This window comes from Capra hircus, chromosome 15 (assembly GCF_001704415.2).
Source record: "Capra hircus breed San Clemente chromosome 15, ASM170441v1, whole genome shotgun sequence".
In the NCBI taxonomy this organism is placed as follows: domain Eukaryota; kingdom Metazoa; phylum Chordata; class Mammalia; order Artiodactyla; family Bovidae; genus Capra; species Capra hircus.
Window position 1 is genome coordinate 27,627,822 of NC_030822.1, and position 21,443 is coordinate 27,649,264.

The 21,443-nt window shown below is 38.4% G+C and overlaps 1 protein-coding gene across 2 annotated transcripts in view; it reads right to left on the reverse strand.

Moving 5' to 3' along the window:
- The window catches only part of UVRAG (UV radiation resistance associated), a 320,457-nt gene that overhangs the window by 248,756 nt on the left and 50,258 nt on the right, over nt 1–21,443 (reverse strand). For both annotated transcript variants that reach the window (XM_018059329.1, XM_018059330.1), the window contains 2 exons: nt 13,258–13,419; nt 9,418–9,492 (listed from right to left, as the gene is read on the reverse strand). In XM_018059329.1, the coding sequence (XP_017914818.1) occupies nt 9,418–9,492; nt 13,258–13,419 (237 nt within the window). The remainder of the gene's footprint in view (nt 1–9,417; nt 9,493–13,257; nt 13,420–21,443) is intronic.

Below are 21,443 nucleotides of genomic sequence, written 5' to 3' on the forward strand. Positions count from 1 at the left end.
AGAGCCGTGCTTGGCTTTGAATATTCCACTATTAAAATTCTGAAAAGCTCAAAAATTGTGCTAAGGAGACAAGATCCTCTAAATTCCTAACAGGAAACGTGGCATTTTCCCAGATTATTCTCTGGCTTCAATGAAGAGAGAGAATGGGGACCACACTGCAGCAGCAGGATTTATAAATATGAATTACAGGATGAGATGATTTTCCAAACATCTGTCAGAAGCTAATCTGATCCAAAAGAAGAGGGGGCGGGGGTAAGGAGAGAGACTCAGAGGAAAGCCAAACAGACTAACATGTGGAAATTTTGTGGACTTTGGTGGGTTGATGGCCTCTTGGGCATTGCATGCCCACTCTACAATGATACATACCCAAAGTCTGTACAATAACATACTCTTTACCATTCAGAGCACTTATGTATGTACCCTCATTTGATCCAAACAATGCACATAGTAGATATCTCTAGGTAAATGTAAAGAAAGTGACGTGGTACTTTGACATGCTCTGTGAAGTAGGAAGAAATCTAGAGATACCACATAGCATAGTTGTCAAGAGGCTTTTGAATAAATCAGACCTGGTTTCAATCATTGTTCTGCTACTTACTAAGTCAAGGCTACGGTTTTTCCAGTAGTCATGTAAGGATGTGAGAGTTGGACTATAAAGAAAGCTGAGCGCCGAAGAACTGATGCTTTTGAACTGTGGTGTTGGAGAAGACTCTTGAGAGTCCCTTGGACTTCAAGGAGATCCAACCAGTCCATCCTAAAGGAGATCAGTCCTTGGTGTTCACTGGAAGGACTGATGCTGAAGCTGAAACTCCAATACTTTGGCCACCTGATGCAAAGAACTGACTCATTGGAAAAGACCCTGATACTGGGAAAGATTGAAGGCAGGAGGAGAAGGGGACAACAGAGGATGAGGTGGTTGGATGGCATCACCGACTTAATGGACATGAGTTTGGGTAAACTCCAGGAGTTGGTGATGGACAGAGGCCTGGCGTGCTGCAGTCCATGGGGTTGCAAAGAGTCGGACACAACTGAGCAACTGAACTAAAGTAATCCTGGATTAGTAGTTGAACGTTTCCTTCTAGGATACTGTATCTATAGAATGATGATAACTACCTCATGGAGCTGTTATACAGATTAAATAAAATATGAAAAGTAGATAGTATAGTGTCTGACATACAGTAGGTACTCAGTAAACAAAAACTAGCAATGATAATTTTCAAAAGTTCATATTCACCTGAGTAATACTGTTTTTAGGATACCACACCAGCTCAAATAATTCAGAAACAAGATTTTACCCTGGACTTAAACTGAGCTCAGATACTTAGGGGTTTTATTAACAAAGCTAGCAGTTATTAATTAGAAACAGCCCCTTAAGATCTGTCTGGTCTGTTTCTTGTATTTCATAATCTGCTTGAGGGGGCAGGGTGGGGACAGAGCTCTTCAAGGAAAACTGAATAAAATATGTATAAGAATGAGCTATTTTTTGTGATCCTCCAACCTTCACTTGATGACGTACTGAGAGATCTGGGTAGAAATTATACCATATCCCTTTCTCTGTTGTTAAAATACAGGCAGTGCTCGACACACTTAATCCCCACTTCTGAATGTTCCGCTTGAGTACCATGTGGGACGTGCTTTGGAAACAAGTTAGCATCCATGAATTTGACCCGCAAGAGGAAACAGCCATCTTTTTAATTTCTGTTCTATAAAGTTAACTAGACAAAAATCTCTTTTCAAAGTTTCAGCATCTTCAGTTTGAAAACAAAAATACTAATACTTTGCCCACCTGAGCTGTTAAAAGTTAAAGACAGTATCTTTAACAGCATTTAATCACACAAATAAAAGGATGGAAGAAACCTCAAAATGCACTTAAAAGAAGAAAATCATCTATTCATCACTTTTACACAGGTGACATGGTATAATGAAGAGCATATCTAGAAAGACAGAGATCTATGTTCTGATCCTGGTCCTGCCACTAACTCATCCTGATTTCCTGATCATTCATTTATTCCCCAAATACTTACTGTTAGCTGCTAGATGCCTGCAGCTGCTACTACTACTAAAACTTCCAATAGTAGTCACTCTGCCTTCCCTACAGAACAGAGTAAAATAATTTATAGAGCTATGAAACTATGTGATGATTTTTTATATTACATTTGATATTATTATAGCTATGTCTAACTTACCACCTAAAGCATGAAGCTACTCTCCATGTCAAGTTCAAGGGGCTCTCTAAGCCTCAGTTTCTTTATCTATGAGAAAAGAGCGCTGAGTTAAATAAGTCTAATATTCCCTCCAGCATTAATCAGCTGACAAGAATTTTTTTAGTTTGAAATGAGGAACCTAAAACCAAGAGAGGTTAACTGATCTGCTCCAGGATACACAGTAGCAGAACAAAACTGGGATTAGAAATCAGGTTTTCTACTTAAAAGTATCATGCCTTGCCCAATATGAAATAAGGAATTCCCATTTGTACAGGCTCTGAAACTTGCTGTTGTTCCTAAATCTTCAATCTCAGTTGGACTATGTACTTGAGATGATCAACTCAATGAAATTAATCACCAAACTGTTATTTCAATCTCCTAAGCGTTTTACTCCAAAAAGATTTGATCATTTTTATTTGGATCCTTGTTATTCAGTCACTCAGTCATGTCGGACTCCTTATGACCCCATGGAATGCAGCATGCCAGGCTTCCCTGTCCTTCACTGTCTCCTGGAGTTTGCTCAGTTCTACTCCGGCTTCAAATTTTTTTTTTCCATTAAAATGAGAATGCATTGCCATCTACTGGACTCTGAAGACATTGCTGCTACAGTTTTCTGTCTGAGAACAAGAATTCTTAACAATTTAAAGCTTTTTATACTTTATCAATAACATAACAGTTATTATGACAATATAAGTTACATAAAAATAAAACTCCAAAAGTTGAGGCTAGGGATAAGGTAGGGTAAGAGAGAAAAATACTATCCCTTTGAGATTTTTCATCTCAATTATTGCTATGACAGTTCTAAATATAGCAAGCATTCACCTACATTTGTTAACAAAGTGAGCCCCTCCTACATGCCAGGCACTGTTCAAGGGACACAACTGCTGTAAGTATTAGAGAGTGATCCCTCTTTTCATATGGTTTAGAGACCTCTGAGTAGTGGTGTCCATACTGAACTTTCCTCATGTGCCAGGCTCATAATATGCATCATCACCTTTAATATTCAAAATAATTTATGATGAGGAAGAAACTGTTATCTCCACTTACAGACAAAAAAACAAACTCAGAGATGACTCAGTTTGCCCCAAATTTCTCTCATGGGTAAGCAAAAGTGGTGCCTGGAATTCAACTCACATCAATCTGACTCCGACACCCATATTCTTAACCACTAGGAGTGTCCATTCACCCAAGCAGCTGTCAGCATTCTTCCAAAAAGAAAAGTTGTTGCCAAAAAGAAATTCAGATAATGATAACTTCACATGTCTGTATTAAAGGTAAAACTCCTGCACAGGGATCTGAAAAGTCTCCAGCTTACTGGGTCAAGAGCTGGCCCAACAGCCTCTCTATTGGAGGAGCCTCTATTCCCCATGCTCCTCCAACTGCCCTCCTAGTAGCAAAATCCACCTGGGAAACATCTCTCTCGGTCACCTAGCCTGATTCACCAACCCCTTCCTAAGGTTCTCTTCGAATCAGTTACAGTTCTGCTATAACTCACTGTGTTAAGATCCAAACAACTGACATCAAAAATAATTTTCCAAAAAAAAATTATTTGTAAATTGCAGCTTTTCTGGAAAAAAATGCTACTTTATCTCAGGTAAAAGAATAAATGTTGGTGAGTCTACACCTAACATTTCTGCATCACAGAGTACTTAGTTTAACAATGGGCATACAGTAGGTACTTGATATGTACTGATAGAAAAAAATAATGAATCAAGTTTACAACTAAAAACAGATTTTTATTATCATTTATTCAATTATTTTTTGTCTGCATTGCTGTTCAATATGTAAGAGTTTAATTTCTATGCCAAATAAATGGAACTTTACTACACAAAATTAACAAGGTGTCACTTCCTCATAATACCAGCAGAAGTTTCTGAATGAAGGATTCAGACCCACAGTATATATTTCAGTCAAAGATTTTCAAATATATTAAATAGTTTCCAAACACATCCCTGGAAGTGAGAATGAATACTCATCCAACACAGTAAAAAGCTGAGACATTTACTAGATTCCTAACAACTCAACAGAAATGAGTAAATCCTTTTTGAGAAGCAGACAAACAAAGGCAAAAGTTTTGAGCAAATAAGCTTCAACTTTTAGACCATGGTTGAAAAGTTTAGACCACACATTCACCTAGAGCCGGACATCCTGGAATGAGAAGTCAGGTGGGCCTCAGGAGGCATCACTACGAACAAAGCTAGTGGAGACTATGGAATTCCAGTTGAGCTATTTCAAATTCTAAAAGATGATGCTTTGAAAGTGCTGCACTCAGTATGTCAGCAAATTTGGAAAACTCAGCAGTGGCCACAGGACTAAAAAAGGTCAGTTTTCATTCCAATCCCAAAGAAAGGCAATGCCAAAGAATGCTCAAACTACTGCACAACTGCACGCATCTCACACGCTAGTAAAGTAATGCTCAAAATCCTCTAAGCCAGGCTTCAGGAATCCGTGAACCATGAACTTCCTGATGTTCAAGCTGGTTTTAGAAAAGGCAGAGGAACCAGAGATCAAATTGCCAACATCTGCTGGATTATCGAAAAAGCCAAGAGAGTTCCAGAAAAACATCTATTTCTGCTTTATTGACTATGCCAAAGCCTTTGACTGTGTGGATCACAATAAACTGTGGAAAATTGTGAAAGAGATGGGAATACCAGACCACCTGACCTGCCTCTTGAGAAACCCGTATATAGGTCAGGAAGCAACAGTTAGAACTGGACATGGAACAACAGACTGGTTTCAAATAGGAAAAGGAGTACGTCAAGGCTGTATATTGTCACCCTGCTTATTTAACTTATATGCAGAATACATCATGAGAAATGCTGGGCTGGAGGAAGCACAAGCTGGAATCAAGATTGCCGGGAGAAATATCAATAACCTCAGATATGCAGAGGACACCGCCCTTATGGCAGAAAGTGAAGAAGAACTAAAGAGCCTCTTGATGAAAGTGAGAGTGAAAAAGTTGGCTTAAAGCTCAACATTCAGAAAACTAAGATCATGGCATCCGGTCCCATCACTTCATGGCAACTAGATGGGGAAACAGTGGAGACAGTGGCTGACTTTATTTTTCTGGGCTCCAAAATCACTGCAGATGGTGATTGCAGCCATGAAATTAAAAGACGCTTACTCCTTGGAAGGAAAGTTATGACCAACCTAGACAGCATATTCAAAAGCAGAGACATTACTTTGCCAACAAAGGTCCGTCTAGTCAAGGCTATGGTTTTTCCAGTAGTCATGTATGGATGTGAGAGTTGGACTATAAAGAAAGCTGAGCGCAGAAGAATTGATGCTTTTGAACTGTGGTGTTGGAGAAGACTCTTGAGAATCCCTTGGACTTCAAGGAGATCCAACCAGTCCATCCTAAAGGAGATCAGTCCTGGATGTTCATTGGAGGGACTGATGTTGAAGCTGAAACTCCAATACTTTGGCCACCTGATGCGGAGAGCTGACTCATTTGAAAAGACCCTGATGCTGGGAAAGGTTGAGGGCAGGAGGAGAAAGGGATGACAGAGGATGAGATGTTTGGATGGCATCACCGACACAACGGACAGGGGTTTGGGTGGACTCCGGGAGTTGGTGATGGACAGGGAGGGCTGGCGAGCTATGGTTCATGGGGTCACAAACAGTCAGACATGATTGAGCAACTGAACTGAACTGAACTGAACTTTAGACCATGGTGGCTGAAGATACTTTAACATGGACAGAGGAAGAATTAACAGCAACATAATCATCAGATATGTTTCTGGTTACAGATAACGTAAAAAACCAGGAATGCTGAAGAACTGGTCAACAAAAACTTTAGTCACTATTTTAAAAGCTGCTTTAAAACATGCTTCCTTGTGACAGCTTCACAAGTAACCTTTCATCTTCCATACAGAACATACATTCCTAAAGCCTTGCTGCCTTAGAGTATTTTAGTCCTTCATGAAATATTTCAGTGACTGTGATTACAAGTGTATTTGGACTTACTCCTGTCACTGTACCACACGCTTCTGTTTCCTATTTGTTTTCTTTTTTGTTTTCCTTTTCTGGCTCCTATCAAGTTGACAGAGTTTGCTACTCCTTATATTCCCTTTTTTCCCTCTGCCAATTAAAAATCTACATTGTTCCTAGTATTTAGTAGGTATCTTGACATTTTTACCACGCACACTTAACCACAAGCTATGATAAGAAATTTTAAACTTGTTTACTATCTCTAGCCTCCTCCCGAACAAACCAATGAGTCCTACTCTTCCAACAGCCTCCCTCCCCTTATCACTGTTGTCTGGAGCAAACAGAGTCCTCACAGTCTCTGTGGAGAAGGGTCGGTTGCTTTTCCTCCAATCCACTGTGAGCTGATACTTTAATAAAACACAACAAAAAGGCACAATAATGTCAAATGGCTACAGAAGTTTAAAAACATTCACTTTTTTATACTTGGCTTACCACAGACTGGTGGCAGTTCTAGCCAGCTCTGGGCCACTTTGAACAACAGTGGTGATCTGTTTTACATTTATGGTATAAATTAGTTTTTGTGTGCTGTTTGGTTTGTCAGTAGTGAGCCAAATTCACTAAGGTTTTACCACTTTCATACACTCTGCTATAACTTGCTGCTATATCCCACATCTTCCCTTTGGGATCAATTCTTTATCTACCACATTCAGTATAGTTAGAAGCAGTAAACCTTCAGTCTTCAGGTACTTAAAATTGTCTTTCTTTCACCCTCACTCTTTACTGAATGTTTACCAGAAATAGAATTGTATGTTAACAGTTAACAGCACTTTGAAGATACATTTCTTCTTGAATCTACTGTTGCTGATGAGAAGTCTGCTATCAGTCTAATATATAGGGAATATTTCCTTTCTCTCTATGAGCTTTTAAGATTTTCCCTTTTAAAATTATCCTTACAGATGACTGGTGTCCCTAAGATATCTTTTTTCAGCCTCCTTTTGTTATAGGGAGAGCCCTGTCTCAGCTTTTATGATCATTTAGTGTCACTTTGCCCAGAGAAGCCCATCTTTCAGCCAGTTTTATCAAATGCTTCTGCCCACTTCTTTGTGCTTCTATTCCATTTGTTTCCGAGATGTTTATTATCTTGCTTTTTGTTTGTTTTAGCAAAGAATGTCTCTTTAAACTTCTCTGATTTCATCAATTGCTGTCTTTGGTTTGGTTCAAAATCAAACCAAAACAAAAACCTCTCTTTCTTTAGCCTGAGATTCCACAAAAGATTTCGCTCCCTTTTCCTCATCCATCTCTCACCATTCCTTCTCTGCCACTTTTTACAACATCTCCTCCCATATTTGGCCTTTAAAAGTGGGAGATCCTCAGGCCCATTACTCAGTCCCTTTTTTCTCACTAAGTACTGCTTGTCCTTGGTCTATCTTATCTGAACTCATGATTTCAGTAACTGTTTGCCATTGTTACACTTCACTATTTATATCTCTATCTTGCTTCTCTCCTCTGAACTCCAGATTCATATAATCCAAATGTCTCCTTTAAAACCTACACAGGGCTATCTTGAGGTATTCTCAAAGTCTATATGATCAAATCTCAACTCACGATTTGCCTCCAACAAAGCTGGTCTTCCTCCAGTTCCTTAGCTCTCTCAGTACCTGGTACTTTTACCCACCTGGTTACTTCATCTAAGCCAGAAACCCAAAGGCATCCTTAACACCTTCTTTTTTCCCTCTATCCTCTACCCTAAATTCAAACCAAGTCCTAATGATTTTACCTCCTAAAACTTTCCTAAATCTATTTGCTATTCTACCATAACCCTGTTCCAAAGTATCAGATCTCTTACCTGATACACTTATGAGTAAGATCCTTCTTACTGTCTTCCCACATACATTCTTGCTGCTTCTAAAATCAGTCCTTATAGCAGCCAGAGTGAAACTGAAAGTGAAAGTGAAGTCGCTCAGTCGTGTGCGACTCTTTGCGACCCCATGGACTGTAGCCTATCAGGCTCCTCCGTCCATGGCATTTTCCAGGCAAGAGTGCTGGAGTGGGTTGCCATTTCCTCCTCCAGGGGATCTTCCCGACCCAGAAACTGAACCCGGGTCTCGCGCATTGCAGGCAGACGCTTTACCGTCTGAGCCACCAGGGAAGCCCTGGTGAAATTATTAAAACACAAATCCAATTATACGTCTGCCATGGTAAAAATCCTTCAACACACTTCACTGCTCTTAGGATAAAATCTTCTAAGAGGTTCTGTTATGTGGTCTCTGACTACCTTGCCAGCCACATCTGGTATCATTTTCCCTTATTACCCAGACCTTCCTTCAGTCCCTTAAAACTCACCACTTCCTCTAGCATTTCATGGCCTTCCAATATTACCCTGCTCTACTCAGAATGCTCTCTCTATTCAGCCCTCACTCTCTCCACATTATTCAGTTCCATTCATCCTCAGGATTGTAACCTTAAAAGTCAAGTCCCGAAGACCTTTCTTGAGCCACTAGAGTAGGTAAGATCATCACACGCTTTTATAGCAGCACTTGCCACCATTTACGTTTATATAGTTACCTGTCAGGTTACTTTACAGTGTGTGTCTCCTCCATACACTCCATGACAGCAGGGAAACCTGTCTGTTACCACTGAGCACTCAAGAGCACAGGAGCCAATGTATAGCATGTCCTCAATAAATAGCCACTGAATGGATGCAGCATTCTAGCAATAGCATTTCAGATCATCAAGAATCAGGAAACAACATGATCACTAAGGAAATCATGTAGAAACTCATTTCACTGGTTTGTGGCCAAAATTAAACAGGATAAAAAACGTGAATCACCTGACATGGTACCACAGAGAGTAGGCACTTGGTAAAAATAAATTCCTTCTCCTTTCTCTAATCATCTCTAGATACAGAGCCAGCAAAGACTATAATGTAACTGACTACACTACAACTTGCCTCCGGATTCTTAAATTTATTCAAAGCTGTAAAAGGTATCTGAAACATTTAGTGAAATTGTATTACATTTAATCAAAAGCCACTATTCATTCTTCTTTAACCCCTAAAGAATTGTTAGAAAACAGCCAGTTGAGATTTTCTTTTAGGAAAATTAATATAATACGGACTTAGAAAAGATGTATGGGTGCAGTTACAAAATGAGTTTTCACCCGGAGCCATACTAAACAACAAACTTACACTTAAAACATGATTCTATTTACACAGAGCTTCTGCCTGATATATCGGTGCACACCTGCACTAACAAAACTCACAGCATCACGCAAATCCTCTTACCTTATGTTCAAATGGAGCACCATAATAGCCATCATTCAGCCCAAAAATTATTTCATTCTGGTTGCGGGCATGAATCTAAGAGAGGAGGAAAATACATTATTAGTTCATCTCATTCCAATCAAGTTTTAATGTGACTAGAAAATGACAGGACCTACTTCAGTGTTGAAAAATAATTGGCTATGTCTAACAAGTCAGCAGAAAACAAACTGCATATCAAAGGACAAGATAATCAATTTAGAGTTTCCTGTGTTAGTCAAAGTTCTCACAAAAGCATCTCATGAGATCACAGGCACCATCATTCATGCACATTTTCCACAAACACTTCTTGAGGTTGTTACAGAAAGCAAATTCCTTAAGCACAGGGGATTAAGAGGCATACTATACATTCTTTAATCTCAAAGAAAACACAATCCAGGTCTTCCCTGGTGGTCCAGTGATTAAAAGTGCATCTGCAGTGCAGAGGACACGGGTTCAATTCCTGGTCTGGAAAAATTCCATATGCCTTGGGGCAAGTAAGCCCATGCACCACAACTACTGAAGCCCGTGCACCCTAGAGTCTGTGCTGTGCAATAAGAATAGCCACCCCAACAAGAAACCCGAGCACCGTAACGTAATAAGAGTAGCCCCAATCGCCGCTGCAGCTAGAAAAAGCCCATGCACAGCAACAAAGGCCCAATGCAGTCAAAAATGAATAAACTTTAAAAAAAATAACAGTTCAATTAGTCTGTCAATGCTTCAAATAAAAATGAAGTTCTAGAAAAAACATAAAAGGTTAACACTATTTTTTATCTTCAAAAAGACAGTCTAAAGATAATATCCAATCCCCAAAACCTTTAAAAGTCTACTAATTATTTTCTGCCAACTACTCTTTCAAATACAACTGATTTGAGCTTCAGTCAGTGTTACTTCAAATTAAACTTCATCTAAAAAATGGAGGAATAAAACTTTCAAAATTGAAGAAGAATTTTTAAAAACTCAAAACAGCATAAAGTCTTTACAAACAAATTTGATTACTTGATCAGAAAGAGTTGTGGCTAAAATGTTTTTTAGTTGCTTTTGCAATGAGGAATTAAAGTGAGGGTTCAAGTGGGGGAAGAACAAAGACTATCAGAATAGAACATTTCATCTTTTCTTTCTCTAGCTAGAGATACAAAGGCCAAAGTCAGCAGCAGAAAATTCCTGTGAACATTTACCTGACTTCCATACCTGCCATATCTGTTACTAAAGCAGAATTAATCACATACTTCCTGTTAGCCTATATCTTTACTCAACTGAATACAATGATACCAAAAGATGGACCTGCTATAACAAAACTATAAGTAGTGTCCCATTTTATGACAGAAAAGGAGAAAGCACTATGAAATCAGTTTCAAGATTAGCAGAAACACAAAAATTTTACAAACATAAAATATTTTATACATATATACACCTCGAGAGGAAAAAGATTAAAATCATATGCATCAAAATGTTAACAACGGTTGATCTTAACGAACATTTCACACACACAAAAAGAAAAAGGTGGAGGACTGAGAACAAATATACATTTTCTTAATGTAAATCATCATTTCATCATTAGGGAAATCAAAATTAGGATGAGATACCATCAGAATGGTAAAAATTAAAAAGACTGACAATAATAAGTCCTTACAAAAGTAAGGAACTTTCATACATTGCTAATGGGGACGCAGAATGATAGTTACTTTGGAAAAAGTTTCACAGTTTCTTACAAATTTTAACACAGCTCTTACCATTAGACCCAGAAACTCCATTTATTCAAGAGAAATGAAAACCTATGTCAACATAAAGACCTATATTTAATTATTCACAGCAGCATTATTCACTGTAGTGGTGGTTACTTACTTCATACATTTGTCAAACACATTGAAATGTATACAATAAAAGGATAAATTTGATTGTATGTAAATTTTACCTAAAAAAAAACCCTAACGTGTAAAAATTTCATTCAAAAGTCATTCACTCCCTGACCCTATGCAGACTTGTCTAAATACCTCTTAAACGTACTCCCGTAGCTCTCTTTGCAGGTATTTATCTATCATCAGTTTACCAGGTCCTAAGAATCAGATTTATCTTATTCATCTCTGGATCACTGACACTAAGAACAATGCCTGTCAGAAAGCAGATCACCAATCAATAAACCTAAGTGATTCTGGCTATTAACCTAATACAGCTTAGCGTCGCTTTCCTCTAAAAATCTGTAACTCTATTATACCTGATTTTTAGTAGTATGTTGTTGTATCTATTTCATAGGTGACTTTAAGTGTCTAATTGGCTTAGAAAAATGTTTTCCCTTTCTTTTGTTCTCTGCTATACCAACTTTGTAAGAGGATACATGAATGCTAACTCTCCGAAAGTAGGGTAAGTTAGACCTAAGTACATTTGGGTATTTTAAGAAGACAACCAACTAAGGAATGTATGAACTGAAAAACATGATGAAGGCCATCTTCTCTGGCCAAAACAAGACTTCGCCACAAGCCTATAGGTCTGCAATTCTAATGTTAAAACCCCATACAAAATGTAAACAAGTGCTTAGCATCATTGTGCATAGGGTCTATGCACAAAGAGCCAACTACAGCATGTAGGAAGACAGAGTACGTGCCCCAGTGCCTTTAGCCAGGCTAAAGGCAACAAGCGTTTGGGACTAAAAGAATGACCCTAAGCCAAAGTCATTACTTCATGAGTTTTAATTAAGATCAGACCTAAAACAGAAGAAAAAATATAAAGATAAAACAGAATTTGGAGCAGGTTAGAATTTAGTAAAGGAAAATATTTATTGCATGCATTGTTCTGGTCTCTCTATCCAAGAACACAAAATAAACTATGGTGTGCAAGATAAGGGCAGAGTTTTTTTTTTTTTTAACCTGAAAAATATATATAGAGAGAACTGTCTAAGAGAAACATACCAGATGGTATATACTGAATAAATATTAAGAAATACGGAAGATGTTTGCAGATACGACTAACATTTTAGCATTGCCTTTATCAGTAGTCCCACAGGTATCACAAAATAGAAATGGCATTTATTCCAACGTGGGATGGGTGGTTACCAAGGACTACATGTATACAGCAGTGTAGTACAGCAGAAAGAGAAAGAATTTTAAAGTCAGCCAGGCCTCATATAAATTCCAGCTCCACCTATCAGTGTGATCTTGATCAGTTTCTTAAACTCTCTGAGGCTCAATTTTCCCATCAGGAAACTATGGGCAATAATATCAGCTTTCATAAGGTTGTCAAAAACATTAATTGCAGTTACTTATGTCTGGGAATGGCAAATAGGTTTCATTTCATATGCAATTCTGGCATATTGCTAGGTGCATTCTGGAACACTGTGTTAGAAAAGACTGCACAACTACTTCTGAGCTCAGATAGCTCAGTCAGCTACATCAGTCATGGGGAATGGGCAGCAGTAGATAAGCCAGGCATTTGTCATCCCTGTGTTCAACAAATAGTAGCTCCTCTTATTCTTGAAAAAATCCTGCTCTATTGGTCATAAGAGAGGTGTTTATTTTCAACTTATTTTTCAGATTCTAGGGGAAATATCCAGCAGGACAGAAGAAGCAGAGTTCTATAAGAAAGCATATTCTTTCCTACTGCCCACCCCACTCAAAATCCTCTTAAATTAGCAGCTTAAAGCAGTTCTTCACAAATGTTTTCAGTTATTTTTTAAACTTCTCAATGACTCTAATTTCTGTAATGAAGTAAACAATCATAAAAGGTCTCTCTTTATTAATGGGAAATATAGAATCTGACAATTCAACAAAAAAAAGCTAGATGGTTTCTTTGGAGAGGACAACTACTTGAAACTGACAGTCTAAAAATTACCTGCTGACCCAGGTATTTCAGCCCGTCCAAACAGACTTTCCATTCAATCAACAGCTGGTAGATGTCCTCCTTTCCACCCCATATCTTCACCACAAAACAAGACACAGATGTATCCAGACGGTCTGGAATTATTCCAAAATCAAGACTCCGCCATGTTGGATTCTGTTAATGGAAATGAAAACCTGCTTTAGGAAGACCCTAAATGTTTACGGTTATTTCAGTTAGGTTGTATATCATTTTGTTTTTTAACCAAAAGAACTAATATATTACATTGCAAACTTAAGTGAAGAAGACATTACAATTAACAGGAAGAGAGTGATACTGACTCTTTTCAATTTCTCTGCTTATTCATTATAGTCACTAGAAAGAGCATATATTCTAGTATCTAATTAACATGGCTTTCTATGGTAATTCATTTATTTATTCCACACAATATACAGTCATTAAGAAACAACATATAAACAATGCCCTCAAAATACCTCCAACTTATTGCTGGATTTGAACGTCTCTTTAAATAATTACACAGTTTCATGAAAAGTCCAATATTCAAAAGATTACAAAGTGGCACAGGAGGGATTAATAAACTCTGAAGGAACAGGGGGAAAGAGGGCATGCAGGCCATGAAGCTTGATTTTACAGGACAAATAATATTTCACCAGGTTGAAATAGGGAATTCCCCAGCAAAATAAGGGCTCAGAGGTGTGAAATAGTACAGTGTGGTCAAGTAACTAAGGCAACTGCTAGAACACACAACACAAGAGTAGCCGGATGCAAAGCTGGAGACTTCATGCTGAACAGGTAGTTTACTGTGTACAAAATGTGGGGACATTAAGAGGTTTTAAGCTTAAAAAAGACAAAGTCAACTTTATGCTCCGAAAGAAGTTTGTTTTCCATTCAGATAGTTGAAACATTCTCTGAAAAGGGAAAAAACTAAGGGACTTTAGTATTATCAACAGACATGAACTACAATGCATCAATTACTCACTTTCAACTATTTCCCTACTTTTTCAAAATTCTTTTTTCAATTTTTATGTGGAGGATAATTGCTTTACAATATTGTTAGGTTTCTGCCACACATCAACATGAATCAGCCGGAGGTATGCACATGTCCCCTCCCTCTTGAGCCTCCCTCCCACCTCCCACACCAACCCACCCTGCTTTTGGTTATCACTGAGCACTGGGTTTGGGCTCCCTGCCTCATACAGCAAATTCCCACTACCTATTTTACATATGGCACTGTTTCAGTGTTACTCTTTCAATTCATCCCTCCCTCTCTTTCCCCCACTGTGTCCACAAGTCTATTTTCTATGTCTGTGTCTCCACTGCTCTCCTGCAAATAGGTTCATCAGTACCATCTTTCTATATATATACACATTAATATAGGATATCTGTTTTTCTGATTTATTTCACTATGTGTAATAGGATCTAGGTTCATCCACCTCATTAGAATTAACTCGGATGTGTTCCTTTTTGTGACTGAGTAATATTCCACTGTATAGATGTATCACAACTTCCTTATCCATTCATCTGGTGATGGACATCTATGTTGCCTTCATGTCCTAGCTACTGGAAATAGTGCTGCAATGAACACTGGGGAAATGTGTCTTTTTAAAGAATCCACCTGCAATGCAGGAGATCCTGGTTCAATTCCTGGGTCGGGAATATACCCTAGAGAACGGATACACTACCCACTCCAGTATTCTTGGGCTTCCCTGGCGGCTCAGATGGTAAAGAATCCACCTGCAATGCAGGAGACCTGGGTTCAGTCCCTGGGTTGGGAAGATCCCCTGGAGGAGGGCATGGCAACCCACTCCAGTGTTCTTGCCTGGAGAATCCCCATGAACAGAGGAGCCTAGCGGGCTGCAGTCCACAGGGTTGCCAACAGTTGGAGACAACTGAGCAACTAAGTGCACACAGCACAGGGTATATGACCAGCAGTGGGATTGTTGGGTCATATAGTAGTTTTATTCCTAGTTTTTTTAAGGAATCTCCATACTGTTCTCTATAGTGGTTGTATCAATTTACTTTCCCACTAACAACACAAGAGGGTTCCCTTTGTCCACACCCCCTCCAGCATTTATTGTTTGTAGATTTTTTGATGATGGCCATTCTTACTGGCATGAGATGATATCTCATTGTAGTTCTGATTTGCTATTTCCCCTACTTTAACTGTTAGGGCTCTCATTACTGAATATAACTCTAATTAATCTCATTAAATTATCAATTTTCATATTATATAAATCAGTAAATCAAAAAGCCCTCATATAAGGGTAACTAATCTATGCTTTATGACATTTTCCTGACCAAAGTGGGGAGGGGACAAGAGCAGTATTTTTGGTTTAGGGGATATATTGATGTACGTGTTTTTGTGAATTTAACTGCTGACATTTCAGGAGAGGGAACATGGCTTCTAGTTTCATGGTGTTTATGTCTGATCTTTTTCACTTGTATGTATTTTGCTTGTATATTCTTATCTTCTGATTTCCCTGTACTAAAATAAAAGCTCTGATAGACAGGAACATTGCTCGATTTGTTTACCACAAGATCCCCAAAGTTTGAAAAGTACCTGGTATGTGCTCAATAAATATTTGCTGAGTGAGTGAATGAATGCTTACTTAACCAAAATGGATGACTGAGGACACCAAAAGATTATCAATAAATAGCATGATGATAACACAATAAGCTCGCTGTGCAGTTTTATATGGATTCCCTAGCACCCATGAATTTCAACCTAAGATCATTAAAACCCCATTCTGATATGACCCCCACCCCGTCTCTATCCCACCAAAATTGTTTTAGCAACCCTGCTAAATAGGGGTAGTGTGCTTAGTCGCTCAATGTGTCCAACTCTGTGATCCCATGGACTCCCGTCAGGCTCCTCTGTGGGGATTCTCCAGGCAAGAATACTGGAGTGGGTTGCCATGCCCTCCTCCAGGGGATCTTCCCAACCCAGGGACTGAACCCAGGTCTCCTGCATTGCAGGCGGGGTCTTTACCATCTGAGCCACCAGGGAAGCCCAAGAATACTGGAGTGGGTAGCCATGCCCTCCTCAAGGGGATCTTCCCAACCCAGGGACTGAACCCAGGTCTCCTGCATTGCAGGCAGTTTCTTTATCATCTGAGCCACCAGGGAAGCACAACAATACCGGAGTGGGTAGCCTATCCTCCAGGAATCTTCCCGACCCAGGAATTGAACTGGGGTCTCCTTCATCGCAGGCAGATTCTTTACCAGCTGAGCTACCAGGGAAGCCCAAATAGGGACAGAATTTCATTTAAATATGGAGATGAACATTAAGATCTAGGAATAAGTAGGCAGACCTGTACTACAAAAATTGCTCAAAAAAATTCTTTACACTGAAGAAAAACGACACCAGACAGAAACTTGGCTCTCTAAGAAGGAATAAAAAGCACTGGCAATGGTAAAGAGTGAGTAAATATAAAAGGCTATCTATTTTTCTTATTTTATTTATATCATATAAGACTGTTTAAAGTAAAAGTTATAACTGTATAGAGTTTTATAACATATGTACAGATTCATATATACTAATGTAACAGCACAAATTAGAGAAGGCAGATGACTGCAACTATCCTGTTGCAAGGTTCTCCTGTTTACCTGAAGTAGTTAAAAGTACATACAGCAATCCTAAAGTAATGATTTAAAAAGTAATGCAAAGAAGTACAGCTGAAAAGACAAGGCAAGAATGTAAAACAATATGAAAAAATATATATTCTATGATGATTTCATTTATATGAAGTTCTAAAACAAGTAAAACAAATCTGTGGTGGCAAATGATTTCCTCTTGTGGGGAGATGGGTTTCTAGGCACAAGAGAACTTTCTGGAATGATAGGAAATATATATACTTTGACAACGTAGGTATGCACTTACCAAAACTCAGCAAACAAAATAGTTAAAATTTGTGCATTTCACTGTGTATGACTTTTACTTAAGGAAATAGACTCTGAACTCCAAAGTATAGGTTTGCTTCTTACAGTGGTAAGGATTAGTAATTCTGAGGACACTTTTTGTGAATTCTAAGCCTGAGCAAAGATGTGGAGGTCAGTGGAAGCCAGGTTTTTCACTGTCAGAGAAAGGAGTGACAAATGAATTGAGAGTTCAGCTGGACTGAAATTGGAGGTATTGGTATGAATGCATGGTTTTTAAAAGACAGAGCAATAGATATATTGTGTGTGTGCATGTGAGTGTGATTTCCTAGCTCAGTCCCTTAAGAAAGGCTAGAAGTAATGAGCACACTAGTAACAGTGAGCATGCTCAGATCTTGCTGTCTATTTAGCAATCTCAAAACAAGAGAACCAAGGGTTCCTTGGGGAGAAAACTGATTCCAGAGCTACGGCAGGAAGGGTACAACATGGGTCTGGAGTATCTCAAGCCAGAATGTCAGGAAGTACTCAATGATGTGGACATATCAAAAGGACATAGGAATCAATTTATAGGGCTCTCATTAACCAAATGTGGGATAATGTAAGCATCAAAATAAATTATAGTAATAGATTATAACCCACTGAATAAAATAAGAATCTTTGAGTCCATAATGATACAGATTAATAATTAATTAAATGGGAGAGAAAGTTAAATTGCCAACTAATAAATAATAAAAGGAAAGATGGAAATTAGAAAATCACCAATGTATGCTAAAACTGGTAAGCAAACAGTTGATAAGAAGCAGGATATATAAAAAGTCTCAAAGTTTCTCTCTCACAAATTACTTATTAATTATAAATGGAAAAATTATATCTTCTCAGTGGAGAAACCTGACAGGAATTCCCTTAATCAGGTGACAAATTCGGACAAGCCAGCAACAGGTGCCTCTTAAAGCAAAGCACTGAGAAGAAAGCAGCACTGCAGGCATAGCTCTCCCGCCAAAAACGCATAACCTGGATCCAATCATGAGGAAACATCAAGCAAACTGGAAGAGTCCACAAAATAACTGGTCTGTATGGTTTTAAACTGAGGGACTGCTTCCAAACTGAGAAAGGAGTAGGTCAGGGTTGTATACTGTCACCTTGCTTATTCAATTTATACGCAGAGTACCTCATGCAAAATGCCAAACTAGATGAAGCACAAGCCAGAGTCACCACTGCCGGGAGAAATATCAATAACCTCAGATATGCAGACGACACCACCCTTACGGCAGAAAGCAAAGAGGAACTAAAGAGCCTCTCGACGAAAGTGAAAGAAGATTGTGAAAAGGCTGGCTTAAATCTCAACATTCAAAAAACTAAGATTAAGATCATGGCATCTGGTCCTATCACTTCATGACAAACAGATGGGTAAACAATGGAAACCGTGAGAGACTTTATTTCCTTGGGCTCCAAAATCACTGTGGATGGCGACTGCAGCCATGAAATTAAAAGACGCTTGCTCCTTGGAAGAAAAGCTATGACAAACCTAGACAAAAAGCAGAGATATTACTTTACCAACAAAGGTCCAATAATAGTCGAAGCTACGGTTTTTCCAGTAGTTGTGTATGGATCTGAGAGTTGGATCATAAAGAAAACCGAGCACCGAAGAACTGATGCTTTTGCACTTTTTTGCTGAAGAAGAATCCTGAGAGTCCCTTGGACTGCAAGGAGATTAAACCAATCAATCCTAAAGGAAATCAGTCCTGAATATTCACCAGAAGGACCGATGGTGAAGCTGAAGCTCCAATACTTTGGCCACCTGATATGCAGAACTGACTCATAGGAAAAGACCCAGATGGTGGAAAAGACTGAAGGCAGGAGCAGAAGGGGACGACAGAGGATGAGATGGTTGGGTGGACATCCAATTCAATGTACGTGAGTTTGAGCAAGCTTCAGGAGTTGGTAATGGACAGGGAAGCCTGGCATACTGCAGTCCATGGGGTCGCAAAGAGGCGGACACGACTGAGTGACTGAACTGATGGTTCTAAACGATGAAGTCAGAACACCCCCAAAAAGGCTAAAGAACTGTCCAAACTGAAGAATAAAGCAACATGACAACTAAAGACAAAGTGATTCTAGATTGAGTCTTGGAGAGGTGACAACACCTGAATAAGGACTAGGAATTAATTGGTGGAAACCTAAATTGGTACAGCCACTTGGAAAACACTGTGGAAATAACCAAAAAAATTTACAACAGAACTACCATATGATCCAGTAATCCCTCTTCTGGGTAGATACTCAAAGGAAATGAAAGAGTCTTAGAGGTAGAAGCGCTCCCATATTCACTGCAGCATTATTCACAATAGTCAAATACATGCACAACCCAAGTATCAATCAACAGACGAATAAATAATGAAAATGCAATGCATGTATGTGCGGAACATTATTCCGCCTTAAAAAGGAAATCTTGCCATTTGCAAAAGCATGGATGAACCTGAAGGAAAGTATGATACGTGAAATAAGTCAGAAACAGAAAGTAAAATACTGCATAATATCACTTACATGTGGACTCTAAAAGTCAAACTCATAAAAACAGGTGTATAATGGTGGCTGCCAGGGGTTGAAGGTTGGGCAAAATGGGGAGATGTTAGCCAAAGGGTGTAAGGGTGCAAAGTTTCAGGTTTGCAAGATGAAATCATCTTGGAAATCAAATGTACAACATGGTGACTAAAGTTAATAACACTATATTGTATACTTGAAATTTGCTAAGAGAGTACTAAGCATTCTCACTACAAAAAAAAAAAAAAAAAAAAAACCACACACACAGTTAACTATGGGAGGTAATAGATATATTAATCAGTTTGATTTTGGTCATTATTTTACTACATGTATATAGGTATATATATGTATAGATAATATATATATACCTGTATATATAGATATATCTATATAAGTGTGTGTGTGTATATATATATGTATAGATAAACCAAAATGTCATGCTGTGTATCTTAATACACACAATTTTTGTCAACTATACCTGAGGGGTAGAGGATGAAGGATTGTGCTTAACTGCACTGTGTCAATGTTATACTTTCCTGATTTTAGTAATTTTAATGTAATTATATAAGATGTCCTTGTTTGTAGGAAATATACACTGAAGTATTTGATACCAGCAAACTCTTCTTTGAAGGTGAAAGTGAAGGTGAAGTCGCTCAGTCGTGTCCAACTCTTTGTGACCCTGTGGACGGTAGCCCACCAGGCTCCTCTGTCCATAGGATTCTCCAGGCAAGAATTCTGGAGTGGGTTGCCATTTCCTTCTTTGAAGGTAGCCAATTCTTTAAGAAGCCAAAGTTATGCTAAGATAAATTTATTGAAAACATAGGCAATAAAGAAAGACGAAAATATTTTGAGTAAAACAGATGAGTTACTATGAAATAGCAAGATCAGATTTCACACATGATCCAAGGAATGAATGGAAGGCAACCATCCATTTTTGATAATGGCAAGCTAGAGGGTCCTCCCTCTGAAACCAATTAAAAATGTTGGCTAAAATATAACCACCATCATCACTAAAGGTTTTCCAAGACAAAAAGGAAAGCTAGAACTCAAAGAAATAAATGTAAATCTAGAGGACTTTTCCCTTAAAGGAATTTGCCAACGTATATAAACTTGAAGCGTTGGTTTGGGTAGTCTTAAAGAGAGACAAGAACATAATTCAAAGCCCAGACCCAGGTGTCACTCAGGTCTACGAGAAGTCCTCCACATTGAGCTCAAACAACAAAAGGGCTACATACTCACAGGCATGAGTGAAACCACAGAATAGAGTAGAATTCAACAAACCAACTGCACAAAACTTGAGATAATCAAAAACAGGAAACATGAAGAAAAGACTACTTAAACTATCAAATAGATAGTTTAAGAATAGATCTCATGAACATATTTTTTTTTAAAAATCCAAATCCTTGCACAGAATGTGTTTATTTTTAATTGACACTAACTGGCACTGTTTCTCCAGAGCAGGCACTTCATAAAAATATAAATTGAGGAAAAAGAATATAAAAATGACCAATAAACACTAGAAAAGGTGATCAATTAGAGTAATACATGAGGAAATGTAAATTAAAATCACAATATAATACCACTAGCTCACCAGAATGGCTCAAATTGTCAAAACAATAACAAGTTTGGGCAAGAATGTGGAGCAACTAAAAACTTCACACTGCTGGTATGGATGTAACTGGTACAAGCAACTTTGGAAAGCTATCTGGCAGTACCTACTAAAGCTGAAAACACCTATGATTCAGCACTTAGTTCCAGTCTTACGT